General features: G+C 52.1%; 2 protein-coding genes across 2 annotated transcripts; one reads left to right on the top strand and one right to left on the bottom strand.

Annotated features, from left to right (window-relative positions):
- The first annotated feature begins 10 nt into the window (after positions 1-10).
- On the top strand, positions 11-1,237 carry TMEM125 (transmembrane protein 125). The gene is made up of 2 exons (XM_008058088.1): positions 11-158; positions 399-1,237. The coding sequence occupies exon 2, from the start codon at positions 543-545 to the stop codon at positions 1,200-1,202; it is 660 nt and encodes a 219-aa protein (XP_008056279.1). The 5' UTR covers positions 11-158; positions 399-542; the 3' UTR covers positions 1,203-1,237.
- A 7,595-nt stretch (positions 1,238-8,832) lies between these two features.
- CUNH1orf210 (chromosome unknown C1orf210 homolog) lies at positions 8,833-11,748 on the bottom strand. The gene is made up of 3 exons (XM_008058087.1): positions 11,684-11,748; positions 9,399-9,515; positions 8,833-9,278 (listed from the first exon to the last, which is right to left on the bottom strand). Exons 2-3 carry the CDS (start codon positions 9,415-9,417, stop codon positions 8,956-8,958), a joined length of 342 nt encoding a protein of 113 aa, XP_008056278.1. The 5' UTR covers positions 9,418-9,515; positions 11,684-11,748; the 3' UTR covers positions 8,833-8,955.
- Positions 11,749-14,492: the final 2,744 nt, after the last annotated feature.

Below are 14,492 nucleotides of genomic sequence, written 5' to 3'. Positions count from 1 at the left end.
CCCCCCTCCCCAGGAGCCAGCAGTGACAGCTGAGGCCATGTGAGTGGGGCCTTGAATGAGGCTTTATCTCTGGCTGTTCGTCCCAGCATCTACTGTGGCACCAGCTCCCTCGGCCAGCCGGGATGAGACAGGAGACCAAAAGAGGCAGAGCCAGAGAGGTTAGGGGCTGGGCAAGGGGATTCCCTGGAAGGGTGGCGGTGGGGTAACCTGTGGGGGAGGGATCTCTCCTGGAGTCATCGGAGAGGCAATCCCAAGGACAGTGCTGGCAAGGAGGCTTTCCCAGGGAGGATTCTAGGGGACACTAGGGAGGATTCTCAGGAATCATCCTCAAGGCTCTGGGGTGAGACCATAAGGGGCGGGTGGACTGGGGAGGTAAGACTGTGATCCTTCCCCTGCAGGTGATGGTGAACACAGCCTGGACTGTGAGAGGAATGGGACTCTGGGCCTGTAGCTGCCAAGCAGGTGGTGGGGGCACCAGGCCATGATCTGCACCCTCTGACCCCTAACCTGACCTTCTGCCCTGACCTCTACCTGACCAAGCTATGTCTGCACAGGAGGCTCAAGCCCCTGGGGGCCGGGGGCTGCCCCCAGACATACTGGCAGAGCAGGTGGAACTATGGTGGTCCCAGCAGCCACGGCGCTCTGCACTCTGCTTTGCCATGGCCGTGGTCCTTGTGGCAGGCTGTGGGGCGGGTGGCGTGGCACTGCTGTCATCCACCAGCAGCCGCTCGGGAGAGTGGCGCCTAGCAACAGGCACAGTGCTCTGTCTGCTAGCCTTGCTGGTTCTGGCGAAGCAGCTGATGAGCTCGGCCGTGCAGGACATGAACTGTATACGCCAGGCCCACCATGTAGCCCTACTGCGCAGTGGTGGAGGGGCCGATGCCCTCGTGGTACTGCTCAGTGGCCTTGTGCTTCTGGTCACTGGCTTAACCCTGGCTGGGCTAGCTGCTGCCCCTGCCCCTGCTCGGCCACTGGCTGCCATGCTATCAGTGGGTATTGTGCTGGCTGCCTCAGGTTCGCTCTTGCTGCTGGGCCTGCTGCTGTATCAGGTGGGTGTGAGTGGACACTGCCCCGCCATCTGTATGGCCACCTCCTCTACCCAAAGTGGCCACAGTGGCCATAGCAACATCTTCAGCATCTCAGGACAGCTATCTGCTGGCCAGCGTCATGAGACCACATCCAGCATTGCCAGCCTCATCTGATGGAGCCAGAACCCTTCTTCCCACACCTGCCTCTGTGTTCCCAGAACTATGCCTGTGTGTGTGTGTGTGTGTGTGTGTGTGTGTGTCCCAGGGCTGTGTCAGCCCTTCCGTGAGATTGTGTGATGTGCGGTTAAGAGTCCACGTGTTCCCACATAATCACACCACAGGAAGGCTAGTGTGTGTCTCCTTGGAATGGAGTATTTGTGTCCATGGAACCGCCTGTCTGTGTCTGGGGTCTCTAGGCACAGAAATGTCTGGAATCCCTGAAGATTCTTGACCCCTGCTTCCAACACCCCTCCAATCCAATCAACCCTGTCATGTAACAACCAGCAGGGACTTCTACGGGAGTGACTGTTGCCTACTCCAGAGACTGTACCAGTGCCCGCTCATCAAGGAGAGTAACTGGTGACAAAGTGGAAAGAACAAGGGCCTGGAATGAGACAGGCCTGGAGTGAGATCCCCCCGGAGCACTAGCAGGTGGGGGACTTGGGCGAGTGACTTTGCCTCTCTAACCTCTGTTTCTTAAGGTTCATGGTTGTGGTCATCGATGGTGAGGACTAAATGTCATTGTGTATGGAAGGAGGGGGCTCATGGCAGATGTGCAATAAAATGATGACTGCTATCGTCATTGTCAGTGTCTTCCCCATCTCACCTCAGAGACCTTCCTTGCCCCAGCCCCACGTTCCACTGGGTCTAAAGTGAGCTCCTCACACCTATGTTGGCCTTGAAGGTCTTCCCAGCCATGCCTGTGGGTTCTCCTCTTGGGTATCAAGGCGCTCCCAGGGAGAGGGTGAGTGGATGCCCAGCTTTGGAAAGGTGGAGAGTTTCCAGTCCCAGGGAGAGCGTGGGGGACCTGAGTCCTTCACATCTGCTCACACACTGGTTTAAGATGAGGCTTTAAGTACGTGTCATTCTCTGGGGACTGCACCTTCCTTATGCAGGGCCCCTTCAACAGATTTCCTAGGGCAGCTGGGAGGCTGCAGCTTCCTCTACCTCTGAAACCAGAACACTCTGCACCTATGCAGTCCTGCACTGCTGGCCTGTTTCTGGGCTCCTGGGCATGGGGGAGGTGTTTGAAACCCCTGGGGCAGTAAGAGCCACTTTCTGCTGGGAGTCAGCCCTGGAAGGAATCCCCTCTTCTGGGGCGCACAGTGACAGCTCCTGGGTGATAAAGATCCTCAGAAGCATCACTCAAGTTACTGTTTCATCACTTCCTGCTTCACAAGGAAAGTTGCCTGAAGCCCCATGAAAGATACCCAGAGAGGCAGGGAAAGGAAACCTGCATCCAAAGAGATGTTGTACCAGAGCTACAAAGGCTGATGAGAAAATTGCTCTCAGCAGGCAAGAGCAAGGATTCTCTTGGAGAAGATGCTAGGCTGGCAGAAGGGAAGGGCATTGCACACTCAGGGAGGGAGCAAGATGAGTAGGCTCAGGAGGGAGAGACAGGGCATGTCTCAGAACACCAAGCACAACAGAGCCTCCCTACTGGGTGCTCCAGGGGTGCCTCATACCCAGTGTATTCAAAATGGCTCCCACTCCTCCCAACTCGAGTGTGGTACCTCCACTAACCTCCTGGACCACACCTCCACTACCTCCTCACCCAAGTCCAACCACAGATCACCCAATCCTCTGGTTTCCCTCACAAATGTCTGTCTGGTAATCCACGTCTGCATACTTACCACTAGAAGGGACCCTCTTCATCTTTGCCAGAATTGTTCAGCAGCCTCCTTACAACTCTCCTACTTTTGTTCCTTTCTCCTCTGAAATCCACTTTCCCCAACCACAAACACACACATACACTTGAGCCAGAGTGATCGTGGCAGATGTGCAATAAAATGATGACTGCTATCGTCGTTGTCAGTGTCTTCCCCATCTCACCTCAGAGACCTTCCTGGCTCGTGGCAGATGAAGTTCACTAAAATGAAAATTTACCTCAAAACCTGTCTGTGGCTGCCCACCTCTTATGGGCTCCCTAATGTGGCTTGGCCTCACTCTCCCCTCAAAGAATCCCATGAGCCAGCCACACTGAGCTATTTCCATGAACTCACTGTGTTCTCTCACTTCTCCCAGCCTTTATATGTCCTGTTCTCTTTGCCTTCTTGTCCTTCAAGACCCTGTTCTCTGGAGAGCCTTCCCTTCCCCTCTCCCCTGAAACTAGTGAGTTGCCCCTTTCTATGCCCACAGCACCCTCCATCGTAGACACCAACCAGTCTGCAATGCTTTCTTTTTTGCACCTGTTTCCTTGAGTTGGTCCCAGCAGGGTTTGCATCTTGCTCGTCTGTGTGTCCCTCTTGTTCCCAGTATGAGCCTAACACAGAGCATGTTTTGTTGGATGGTTTAAGGACTCAGACTTGGTGTGTGCAGGGAGCAGGAAGAGACCCACCTACAACTGGAAAGGGTAGGGAAGTTAGGCCACTGCCCCTGCTGGCCCTGTGCCTATCCTTCCTGAGGCCCTGTGCTTTCCATCCCAGAAGTCCTCACTCTGCCTACACTCCCAAGAGCAACCTATTACTATAGCCAACTCCCAGCTGTTAGGGGACCACAGAATGCTCTGTTATCATGTAATATGGGGAGAAAACCCTTTTTCTTTCATCTGAGACAGGGTTAGGCCTTTTTTCTCATGTCTCACAATATTTCTTTAAAGACACCGAAGGAAAACAGCATCACGGAGGCCTAGAATGTGGGGGTGTGGAGAGGGTTAACTGGCATAAGCGTCTGGCCAAGCAGTTGTCATGGGCAAGGCCAGTGCCAGGCTCTCTAGGGAAGAATGCAAGTCAGAGATTAGGACTTGTGCCCCCAGAGAGGCTATCCCATAGGGTAGAAGTTGGCATCTTTATACCCAACTGTACCAGAAGACAGGTGATGGTCCAAGCTGAATTGAGGCACAGGCAGAACAGAAATGCTTCTGCCTCCTCAACTACTAAAGCAGACTTACCACAAGCCCCTGCCTTCAGCTTGCTCAAATCATGTCACAAAGCTCCTCCTCAGTTTACATCGCTACCAGCGGTCCACTGGCCTCTCTCCCTAATGCTGCTGCTTCCTCACTTCATCACCCCCTCCTGTCTTTACCTCCCTTACATCTGGTTAAGGTTCTGTGGCCCATCATTTCACCCACTCTTTGATATACTCCTCAACTCCTTCATCCCTACCCTTGGGTCCTACCTTCCCAGCAAAACCCCCACCATGGATGAATCCACCCATCTGCCTCACTGCGCTTGCCCCCACGGTGAGTGGTTATTGATAAGCCTATACAGTCAAGCTGTGGTTTCACTGGGAACTCCTCAGTCAAGTACTCAACTGAGCCTGCAACTGCTCCTCAGTGATGCTCCATTTCCCTGCTCAGCTCCTGCTCCCTCTGTGATACTCAAGTTCTTTCCACTGTCTTCCTCACGGCATTCCCAACCTCTGGGCTCACCTCCCACCCCAACACCACTCTCTGCAGAAGACTTAGCCCCCACTTCCTGAGACAGTGAGAGCACATGATGGGAGTTCTTCCCCTTGCTCCCACCAAATTTCTCCTTTACTCTTGTGTGTCTAGTGGCCTTGTCAGTCCAGTGAAGGAATTTGGACTTTGTCCTCAGGACACCAGAAAACATGGACAGACTTTAATCAGGGGAGTTGGGTTCTGTGGCCAGAATAGGGATTTGAGATTTGCTGGCTGCTTCTGGAAATTGGTCTTAGAATACAAAGAATAAGAAATGGCCAAATAGCTCATCTCAACTGGTCACTGAGGGGTGAGAAGCAGCTGGTCAAGCCAGAGAAGTTGGGAAGAGTATCCCAGAAAGAAAGACTAGCACGAAGAAGGGTGCAGACTCTGAAATCTAAGGTGGCATTCGGTAATGAGAAAGACAAGAGGGGGCTGATAGACAGCATAGAGTGTTCTGGACCTAGAGGCTGCCACTGGACCCAAAGTCAGGCGAGGTGTGGAGAGAGAGAAACTTGACCCATGTCCTTCCTGGGTTTCATAGTCAGACTCTAGGTTCTCAGACATGTCGCCTGCATATCTGACATGGGAAGAATTTGCTCTAGAAATTGCCCATTCTGGGCCAGACCAAGTGGTCCTTGCATCATATCTAGTCATGTCTCATATAAGACCTTGGGCTTTCTGGGGACACTCAGGTCTCCCGAGAGGATGTGCAGCCCCAGGAGACCTGCACATCCCCTCTCATGCTGTTTCCTGCATAAGGACAGGGGCTGCCCTCCTGACTCTTCCCCAGAGGACCTATGAGACTCCACTGGGCATAGCCCATGCCACCACCCCAGGGACCAGGAGGGCCACAGACACTGAGGGCCAGGCCTGGCCAGGGATGGGATCTACCGGTTCTACCCCCATGGCCTGCTCTGCCAAACCTGGAGCTCACACCCTGAAACTTCTCAGTCATTCTCTGGGGACAAGGGGAAAGAGGATCTAGCCCAGGCAAGATGGGACTGAGTCCAACAGCCAAGAGGTAGCTTCCTTGAGTCTGTTTTATTATTGCTTCGAGGTGAGATAACAGCGTTATTGCTGGGTGAAGTAGGAAAATTGCATTTAACCTGTTTGAGCCTCATCTTCTCTAAAATGGGGTAGCCCGCCCAGCAGGGCTGTTGTAAGAAAGTGCTAGAGCATTAGTGGTATTGTTTATGTTGCTGTTATATCCTACTGCATCAGAGATTCTAATTCAAATCCTTTGCTCCCCTGACCAGATCTTCTGACCAGAGTCCTGGGAAACAGAGACATTTCAATCTCCAGTCCAGAAATGAGGGATGCATGGCAAGCTCCTCCCTCAGGACTAACACTCTTTACATGTTATCGGAGCTATTGCCCTGAGGGTACCCATAGGGATATAACTAATACATGCAGAGCACTTGCTCTGTTCAACTTTCCAGAGACAACCCTAATAACCATAAGAGGTAAGTACTGTTAGGATCCCTATTTTACTAGGAAGTTGGAGCCCTGAGGGGCTAAATAAGTCACCCAAGGTCACACAGTGCAAAAATGGCAGAGTTGAGATTTGAATCCACATAACCTGTGCTCTCAACTCACTTTGCCCCTCTGCTAGGATGCTGCTGGAGTTTCTTAAACTTCATGTCTGTGGCTTTGTGTGACCTGTTGTGTTTGGCTTCTACATGTGACAGGGATGTGGCCTTGCCTTTGGAGGCAGAAGGATGAGGCAGCAGGTGGCTGGGTTGGGGTTCCCAGGACACAGTAGGTAGCGACAGCTGCTGAGACATGGAGGACCAGGTGCAATGTTAGGGCAGAGGCAGGTGCGGCCAGGACCCAGAGCTGGAAGAGGCTGAACCAGAAAGGGCCCAGCTGAGTCACAGGCTCCCAGCAGCTCCAGTGCCCCAGCCCTTGGAGCCTGCAGGCCCAGGTCATGTTCCCTCTTTGTGCCTGGGGCCAGGCATGCAGAATATGGTGGGAACAAATTCTTCCAAGGAGTCAAAGATCTTGAAGGACAGGGCCCAAGGTTCTTGTTACTCCAGGGCCCTGCTCATCCAGGCTTGCCACCTCCAGTATGTTATGAGAGAAACTCCAGCTCATGGACTCTTGTGGGGCACAGGCTCAGCAAAAGTAATTGTTAATCTGGGGTCTAACCCTTACCTTCTCCTGGATCCCTCAGAGGTTCTGACTCAGTGCCAAAGAGTGTGTGAGAACAGGGACAGCTGAGCTGCTCTCCAATGCAGAACTGCATGCAGGACAGCCCCTCTGTGGTGGAAGTGGAGGGAGCCCACAGGCAGGGGACAACCTAGCTCTTCCCTCAGAAGCCAGGACATGCCCTCAGCCCTTAGGTTCGCTGCTTGGGTCTCCCTCCAGGGTCTCAGGCAGCCTCTGCTTTTCCCTGGCCTACAAGAGTCAGACCAACTCTGAACTTGGGAACAATTGCTGGGTCTGGGTCCTGTCACCTGGGCTCCCCTCCCAACTGGGTACTTCCTCCCAGACTCTCCTGCCAAGCCATCCTCTGCTGACAACCCCTGAGATGTGTCCCCAACTCTGTCCTCAACGCCTCCTCTCACCCTGCCCCTCCCTGGCGATCTCATCCACTTCTGCTATCAGTGACCCTCTTGCTGGATATTCCCAAGACCAGGCCACAGACTGGGCTTCATCTCCCCCGGAAATCTTGCATCCAATACTGAATCCCCACTCCCCTAACCTGCTGTTCCTCGATGGACCCAGCTACCAAACCAGAAGCCAGGACGGACTTGTTGACACTTCCTACTCCCCATATCCAAAGTCAACAATCTTGTCAACTCTGCCTCATTCCTGTCTCTGGAGTCTCTGTTCCCATGCCACACCTTAGTCAGGTCTTATCACCTTCTCTCTCCTCCAATCCATCTCTGCACAGCAGCCAGAATGATTTTTTCCATAACAATTATGTCACTCCCTTGCCAAAAATAAAGTCCACAGATGAGCCTCAGCTGCTCCAGCTTGCAGTGTGAGCTCTATGTCTTGGCATCCAAAGCCCTCACTGATCTGGTCTACTCTTGGGCTTCCTCACTGCCATGGGCACCCCTCAGACACTGCGCTCAAACCCTCCTTGACCTCTTTCTCAAGTACCTCACTACGTTAGCCTTCATCTCCTTTGCTTCTCTGTCTTAAGCCCATGAATACTTGACTCAAATTGGGCCAAACAGATTCTCTTGCCCGAGTCCTTGAATCTTGGAATTGAGAGTTTGAGAGTCTGAGCTATGGAAAGTCTCCTCAATGCCCCTAAATAATGGGTGCTAGAGGTGCAATGCTTGACCTCTGGCTGCTGGGGCCACTCACTCCCAAGCCAGCTGTCCCTTTGATTCCATGCAACAAGCAGGACTCTCCCCTAAACACCTTCCTATTGCTTGCAATTAAAAACAGTTTGAGTCTCTCCTGTCTTAAAACTGCCTCCTTTGCACAATCCTCACCTTCTGCAAAAATCTGAAGACACAAAATTAGACACCTCCTGTGGCCTTGGAGAGCTTAGTGTCACTGTGGGGACAGGCACAGTAAGGGGTAAGAGCAAATTAAAATTAAAATGTAGGCAGGGCAATACTAGAGAAACTCTCAGGGTACCATTAGAGGGAAGGGCTCATGGAAGATGTCCTGGGAGAAAGGTCATCTGAGCAGTGTCTTCGAGGGATAAATTCCAGTTCAGGAACATTAAAGTGAATGACAACTTTTTATGTTTATTCAAAATGACCACAGATTTATTAATCCCTGTGAAAAAGGTAATATAACCAGATCACACACTTTATTGATAGAAAAAGATTTCATTAAGAAGCTTAGCACTGATGGTCACCTGTTTGAATGTTATCTCCTGTGCCCATTTGAAATGCTGGCAGGCCATGTATAGCCTACGGACTAGGGTTTTGGAAAAGGGTAGGGTGGGCTAGGCAGGGGGACCAACATGAGCAAAGTGCATGGAGGAACTGTATGGGGCTGGGGGAGGGAGGATAACATTTAGTTAAGTAGAGAAAAAAATAGGTGAAGGCAAGAAAGGAAACCAAGAGGACCAGAAACCTGATCACAGAGGACCTTATTTTCATACTCAAGCCCTTGTCAGGTTTTATCCTGGGAGCAGCAGGGAGCCATTGAGTGTTATTGAGCAAAAGAGAGTCACTGTCACTTTGGTGGGTAGTGTCAGGGAAGGAAAAATTGCTCTACCCTCGGTCAATTCTCCCTTCCCTGACACCTCTATTCTTCCAGCCACCTCTATCCCTGAGGCTCAAAGCTCCCAAGTGGTAGCTGCAGTTCTTAAGCTGTCAGGCATTGAGGGAAGAGGGAGTGCCCAAAGATCAGGGCTCAGAGGGAGAAGGGGTCCCTGCTACCCTCTGTCCCCACCTCGCCAGTCCCAGGCTGAATGTAATTGTCCTCAATGAAGCCATCATCATCCTCATCTTCACCCATCTCTGGGCGACTCCCCCTCCCTGTCTCAGGCAGCGGGCGGTGCCGGTAGCTGGCATGGTATCGGCGGCAGAGGTGGCATTTGGCAGCAAGTGCAATGAGGAGCGAGAGGACCACAGCCCCCAGCACAACCCCTACCAGCACCGGCCACGCCCGAGTCCCAGAACCTGGGTCAGGGGCCACGGCTGATGCTGTGGGAAGCTCCGAGGATCCCACAAGGTCTGCAGAGAAAGGGACAGCATTATGGGTGGGCCCCAGAGAGGATTTCCTGGGGAAACCAAAAAGAGTGCAGGCAGGGTCCTTCCCCTAACCCCAGCAGTCACCCTCCTACTGTCACTCACTTTCATTTGTCCCATTCATGGAGGGGCCTGACGACACCGGTGAGCCTCAGCCTTCACCAAAAAGACCCCTGGCTCCAAGGAGACCCCCAGACACCAGGTCGCCCCAGGGCACAAGTCCTGAAAAATACATATAATTGTGGGTGTCAGGAACGGCCAGAGGGTGCACATTCCGGGCCACACTCACGACCATGTGAGTGCTGCACAAACTCTGGGGGTTGGACAACTGGTCACACCAGTTGTCAACAGAAGAGAAACAAGCTGAGTGCATAGAAGTTGGCTATTTCTGGAGCTGCAGGGTCCAGCTCCAGAAGCTACAAAAAAAATTAAATAAATTCTAGAAATTACTGAGGGCTCCTTAGGATTCAGGCACCAGGCAATGTGCTCTCAAAACCCCTCAAGGTGGATATAAATATCATCCCCACGTTCTAGACAAGGGCTCCGAAGCCAAGAAGGGTGAATTGGCTCAACCAAAGCCCTAGGATTTGAACCTAGAGCTCAGTCAGCTACACTGCTTGGTAAGCTGAGGATGGAAAATGGCAGCAGAGGTAGATCCTGGCTCCCACAGGTCAGACAACAGCAACTGTTTAGAGCTTCCCAACCAAAGTAGGGACCACACACAGGGAAGGTGACCAAGTCCACACCCAGGACAGCCCTGAGTCAGGAGCCACTGCTGGCCCATCTCTACCCTTCATGCAAATTCCTGTCCACTCACCTCTACCTACTGGAGGCTCACACTCTGTCCCCAGAGGGAGGTTCAAGCCAGGGAGTGTCCAAAAAGAGGATCACCTGAATCAGGAAATTATCTGAGTGAGAATCAAGAGGAGGAACACCTGAATTAAGGGAGTCGCTGGAGGAAGATAGTCTAGGCTGGAGAACACCTGGAGGAGGAGCACCTGGGTCAAAAGGAGCATCTGGGGGAGGCGCAACTGAATCTGGGGAGTATCTACAGGAAGAGCACCAAAATTAGGGAAGTACCTGGAAAAGGAGCAGCTAGGGTTGGAGAGTATCTGCAGGTAGACCACCTGAATCAGGGGAGTCCTTGGGGGCAGAGTAGCCAGGCTAGGGAAGTACCTAGGAGAGAAGCATCATTGAGGAGAGTACTCTGTCACATTTTGACCCAGACACCTTAACGATCCCCTCCCTCCTCAGGTCCATCAAACCTCATTAGTTCTTCCTCTAAACATCTCTGAAGCGACTATGCCCCTCCCCTCCACCTCCACCTCCATCCTAGCCATAATCACCTATCTGGTCTCCCTCCACCTCTGGTCTATTCCCCAGAGCGATGGGCCTAAAGCCCAAATCTGACCCCATCACTTGCGTGCTTAAAATTCTTTCAGGCATTCCAAATGCCCCACAGCACCACGTGCAGATTCCTCAGCATGACCTTCAAGGCCTTGCATCCCAGGCAGGACCCTCAAGCCAAACTCTTCTTCCTCTTCCCCAGAGTCGCCTCCCCCACACCCCAGACAGGCAGGCACACCCCTTCCAACTCACTCGCCCTCTTGCTCCCCATTGCACTTGTTTTATGGACACCCCATCTGCCAAGGCCAAATCAGACCATACCTGCATGAGGTTGTCCCAGACCCCACCCCTACCCAAGTGACCCCATCACCGTCCTGCCCTGCCAACTTCCAGTCACAACTGGTCATTTCAAGGCCGCAGCTCCCCAAGGTCAGGGGCTGGCTGACGCTTCTGTGCCCCTGCCTGCAGGGAGCTGAGTTCTCAGAGAGTGCTTGTGAGATGAACAAGGGGAGTTTGAGAGGGAATAAATGGGCAGGTGGGGAAGGGACGCATTAGGAAGAAGAGATCAACTGTTCATTCACTCATTCACTACTGTAGGCCTCACCCTGAGTAATAGATCCTCAGAAAATGAGAATTGGTTCAAATGAAATGAAGTTAATTCAATTTGATGTTTCTAAAATTATACTCCTATTCCTTTCCTCCCTCCCTTGTCCCTATGTATCTCTCCAAGGACACACACACACACACACACACACACACACACACACACACACACACATACAACCACCAGGGGTACATATACACTCCCCAAAGAGGTGCACTCACAGCCCACACTGACCTGCCCATCCCCCTACATACACAGTCACCCCACCCCCTCAGGTCACACTCTCCTCCACCAACAAATACACTCCCCTCTGATATGAACAGACACATACCCCTACTCTGATTTGTGACTGCTTTCCTGCCTCCAGGAGCCCCTGGGGATCTGTGCAGAGCCTGGCATTCCCTTCAAGGCCCCCCGTGTCTTCCCCCTCTGCTCCCACCTTCAGGAACTGTGCACAGTCCGTGGAGTAAGCTTCCGGCTGGAGCAGGCAGAACCTGGACAGGTGGGCGGGCTGTGGAGCTGCCGCCTGACTCACCTGGGGAGGTGGCGGGCGGGGCTGAAGCTGAAGGTGGGGCAGAGGGCAGACAGTGGCAGTGCCGCCCACGGGAAGGACTCATTCTACATCTTCCTAAGCTTTTGTCAAGATTTATGGGTGCAGGCCTCACCTCCACCCCCAGTGCTCAGGGGTTGGCACAGCTGGGATCTAGAGAGGGGTCCAGCAGACCCCTCAGCAGACAGCAGCTCAGGCTGATGGCCCTGATAAACAAGTGAACTTCCGGTGACAGGTACAAAGTCCAGAGTTGAAGTGGGAGCTTTGCTGGCCTGTGAAGGCAGTGGGCTGGAACTGGAAGTGAGGAGGACATTTTGCTCAGGCAAAGCCAGAGGGACCAAGGACACTTTAAAATGATCTGCAAGTGAGTATGTTGGCGTGTTCGTATGTGTTTATCTGGATAGGCGGCTCAAGCCTTCATTTGAACCTCAAGGATCCTGGGACCCCACCAGCCTGACTCTGAGCCTCTCCTGGTACTCACTGATTCCCTTTTGCCTTACTCCTTGTCCCTGAGCCTGGTGCCTCCTTGTCCTTCAAGACCCAGTTCAAGAGTCACCTTCCCTGAGCCCTTCCTCTACCTTGCAGGCCCCGCCTCTTTCAGGCCCAGAGCACCCTCTATCGCAGCATTTCTCTCATTATCTTGTAATTATTTCTTCCTGTGCTGCTGCCTCCCCCATTAGCCTGGGATCTCTCCCATGGTGGCACCTGGCACCAGGCTTTGACAGCCTCTGGGCTCCCAGCACCCACACAGTGCTGTCTCAGTCTCTCAGCAAATGCCTAAGCGAGGAAGGACTGCATGTGCTGAGGCATAGAGGTACCCAAAGTCACAGGGACCGACAGGGCACAGCTGGAGCAAGGGCTGTGGAGAGAGATTGTAAACAGGACATGGTGGAACTGCAGCTGGAAAGTGAAGGTCAGTTCACGTGTGGCCTGGAAAATATTAGGATGGATTCTGAACTCTCACCACCAGTGGCCCCTTCCCACCTGTCCCCCCTCATCTGGTACCGATAGCTTCGCTTCTGCTCCAGTCACACCAAACTGTTATTTAGTCCAGGAACCCATGGTGAGCTCTCTTAACTCCCAGGCTTTGCAGGCTCTGCTCCCCTTTTCCTGGGATCCCTGCTTTCCCCAAACCCTCCCCCACGGATCCATCTTCCACCTGGCTAATTCTTCCTCCCAGTCCTACATCACTCTCAAGTCTCCCTTAGGTGCTCCCTTGTCTGGGTGAGGTGTCCTTCTCCCCTCCCTGCAGACCACGGCCCTTCTTCCCTATAGTCCTGACCATACGGGATTGTGATTTTCCCTTTAGAATTTCCTCTACCAGCCTGTAAACTCTGGAGGTGGGGGGAGCTCTGCATCTATCTTGTTCCCATCATATCCCCAATATCAAAAAATGGCAACAATAAATACTTCTAAGCTAAAATGAATGAGAGGAAAGCAAACATTATCCTGGATGGGACAATGAGGTGCTAAGGAAGGTTTGAGGCTTTACTGCATTTTTGAAGCAAGGAAATCATAGAATTCAACCGACATTCATTGAACACGTACTGTGTCCCAGACTCTGTGCCAGGTTTTATTAAACTGAAGTGTTCGTTATCCATAACCTAACTCACATAACATAAAATTCACAATTTTAGTCTTTTTTTTAAGTTGGAGTCTCACTCTGTCACCCATGTTGGAGTGCAGTGGCATGCTCACAGCCACCGTAGCTTGACCTGCTGGGCTTAGGCGATCCTTCCGCCTCAACCTTCCAAGTTGCTGAAACTACAGGCATGTGCTACCACGCCCAGCTTATTTTTTTATTTTATTGAAGGGATGAGGTCTCACCAAGTTGCCCAGGCTGGTCTTAAACCCCCTGGCTCAGACAGTCCTCTCACCTCGGCCTCCTGAAGTGCTTGGATTACAGGCTTGAGCCACCATGCCCGGCTGTGCCAACTTTTTAATGAATTATTTCATTCAATCCTCATAATCATGCTATGAGATAGATGTTAATTGTTTCCTTAACAGATAAAGACAATGAGGCTGTGAAAAGGTGACTGGCATGAAGTCCTGCAGAAAATCATAAGCAAAGATCGTGTACATCCATTTTCAGTCATTTATGCAAATAATATTTTATGAATGTCCACCACAGAGCCACAGCCAGCCCATATGTCACACATTGCAAAATAACAGATGGCAACCTGCCAGATACCCCTGCACCATGGACCACAGAGAGCAAGACTGGATACCAGCACCCATGGTTCCTCAGCCAGGAGTTTTGATGCAGTGAACAACCTTTACAGTCTTCAGTGGTAGCCCTTGCTGCCATATGGCAGGCTCTGTGCTAGCTGCTGGGGACAGAGTCTGTGCCACCATAAAGCTTCCATTCTGGTAGGGAAGATGGAACTTAAATTAGCCAGGTATAATGGCATGCACCTCTAATTCCAGCATTTTGGGAGGTCAAAGTGGGAGAATCACTTGAACCCAGGAGTTCGAGACCAGCCTGGACAACATAGTGAGACCTCTCATCTCTACAAAAGATTTTAAAAACTGGCTGGGTGTGGTGGTGTGCACCTGTAGACTTAGCTACTCAGGAGGCTAATGTGGAAGGGTTGCCTGAGCCCAGGAGGTGGAGGTTGTGGTAAGTCGTGAGTGTGCCAGTGCAGTCTGGGCAACAGAGTGAGACCCTAACTCCAAAAAAAAAAAAAAAAAAAAAAAA

The sequence above is a fragment of the Carlito syrichta genome, unplaced genomic scaffold, assembly GCF_000164805.1.
Source record: "Carlito syrichta isolate Samal-C Ts95f unplaced genomic scaffold, Tarsius_syrichta-2.0.1 Scaffold303210, whole genome shotgun sequence".
NCBI classification, from domain to species: domain Eukaryota; kingdom Metazoa; phylum Chordata; class Mammalia; order Primates; family Tarsiidae; genus Carlito; species Carlito syrichta.
This window is presented reverse-complemented; position numbering and strand designations above follow the sequence as displayed.

Excerpts from the sequence above, each read along its gene's own strand:
- TMEM125 (XM_008058088.1), top strand. The coding sequence starts at position 543 with ATGTCTGCACAGGAGGCTCAAGCCCCTGGGGGCCGGGGGCTGCCCCCA.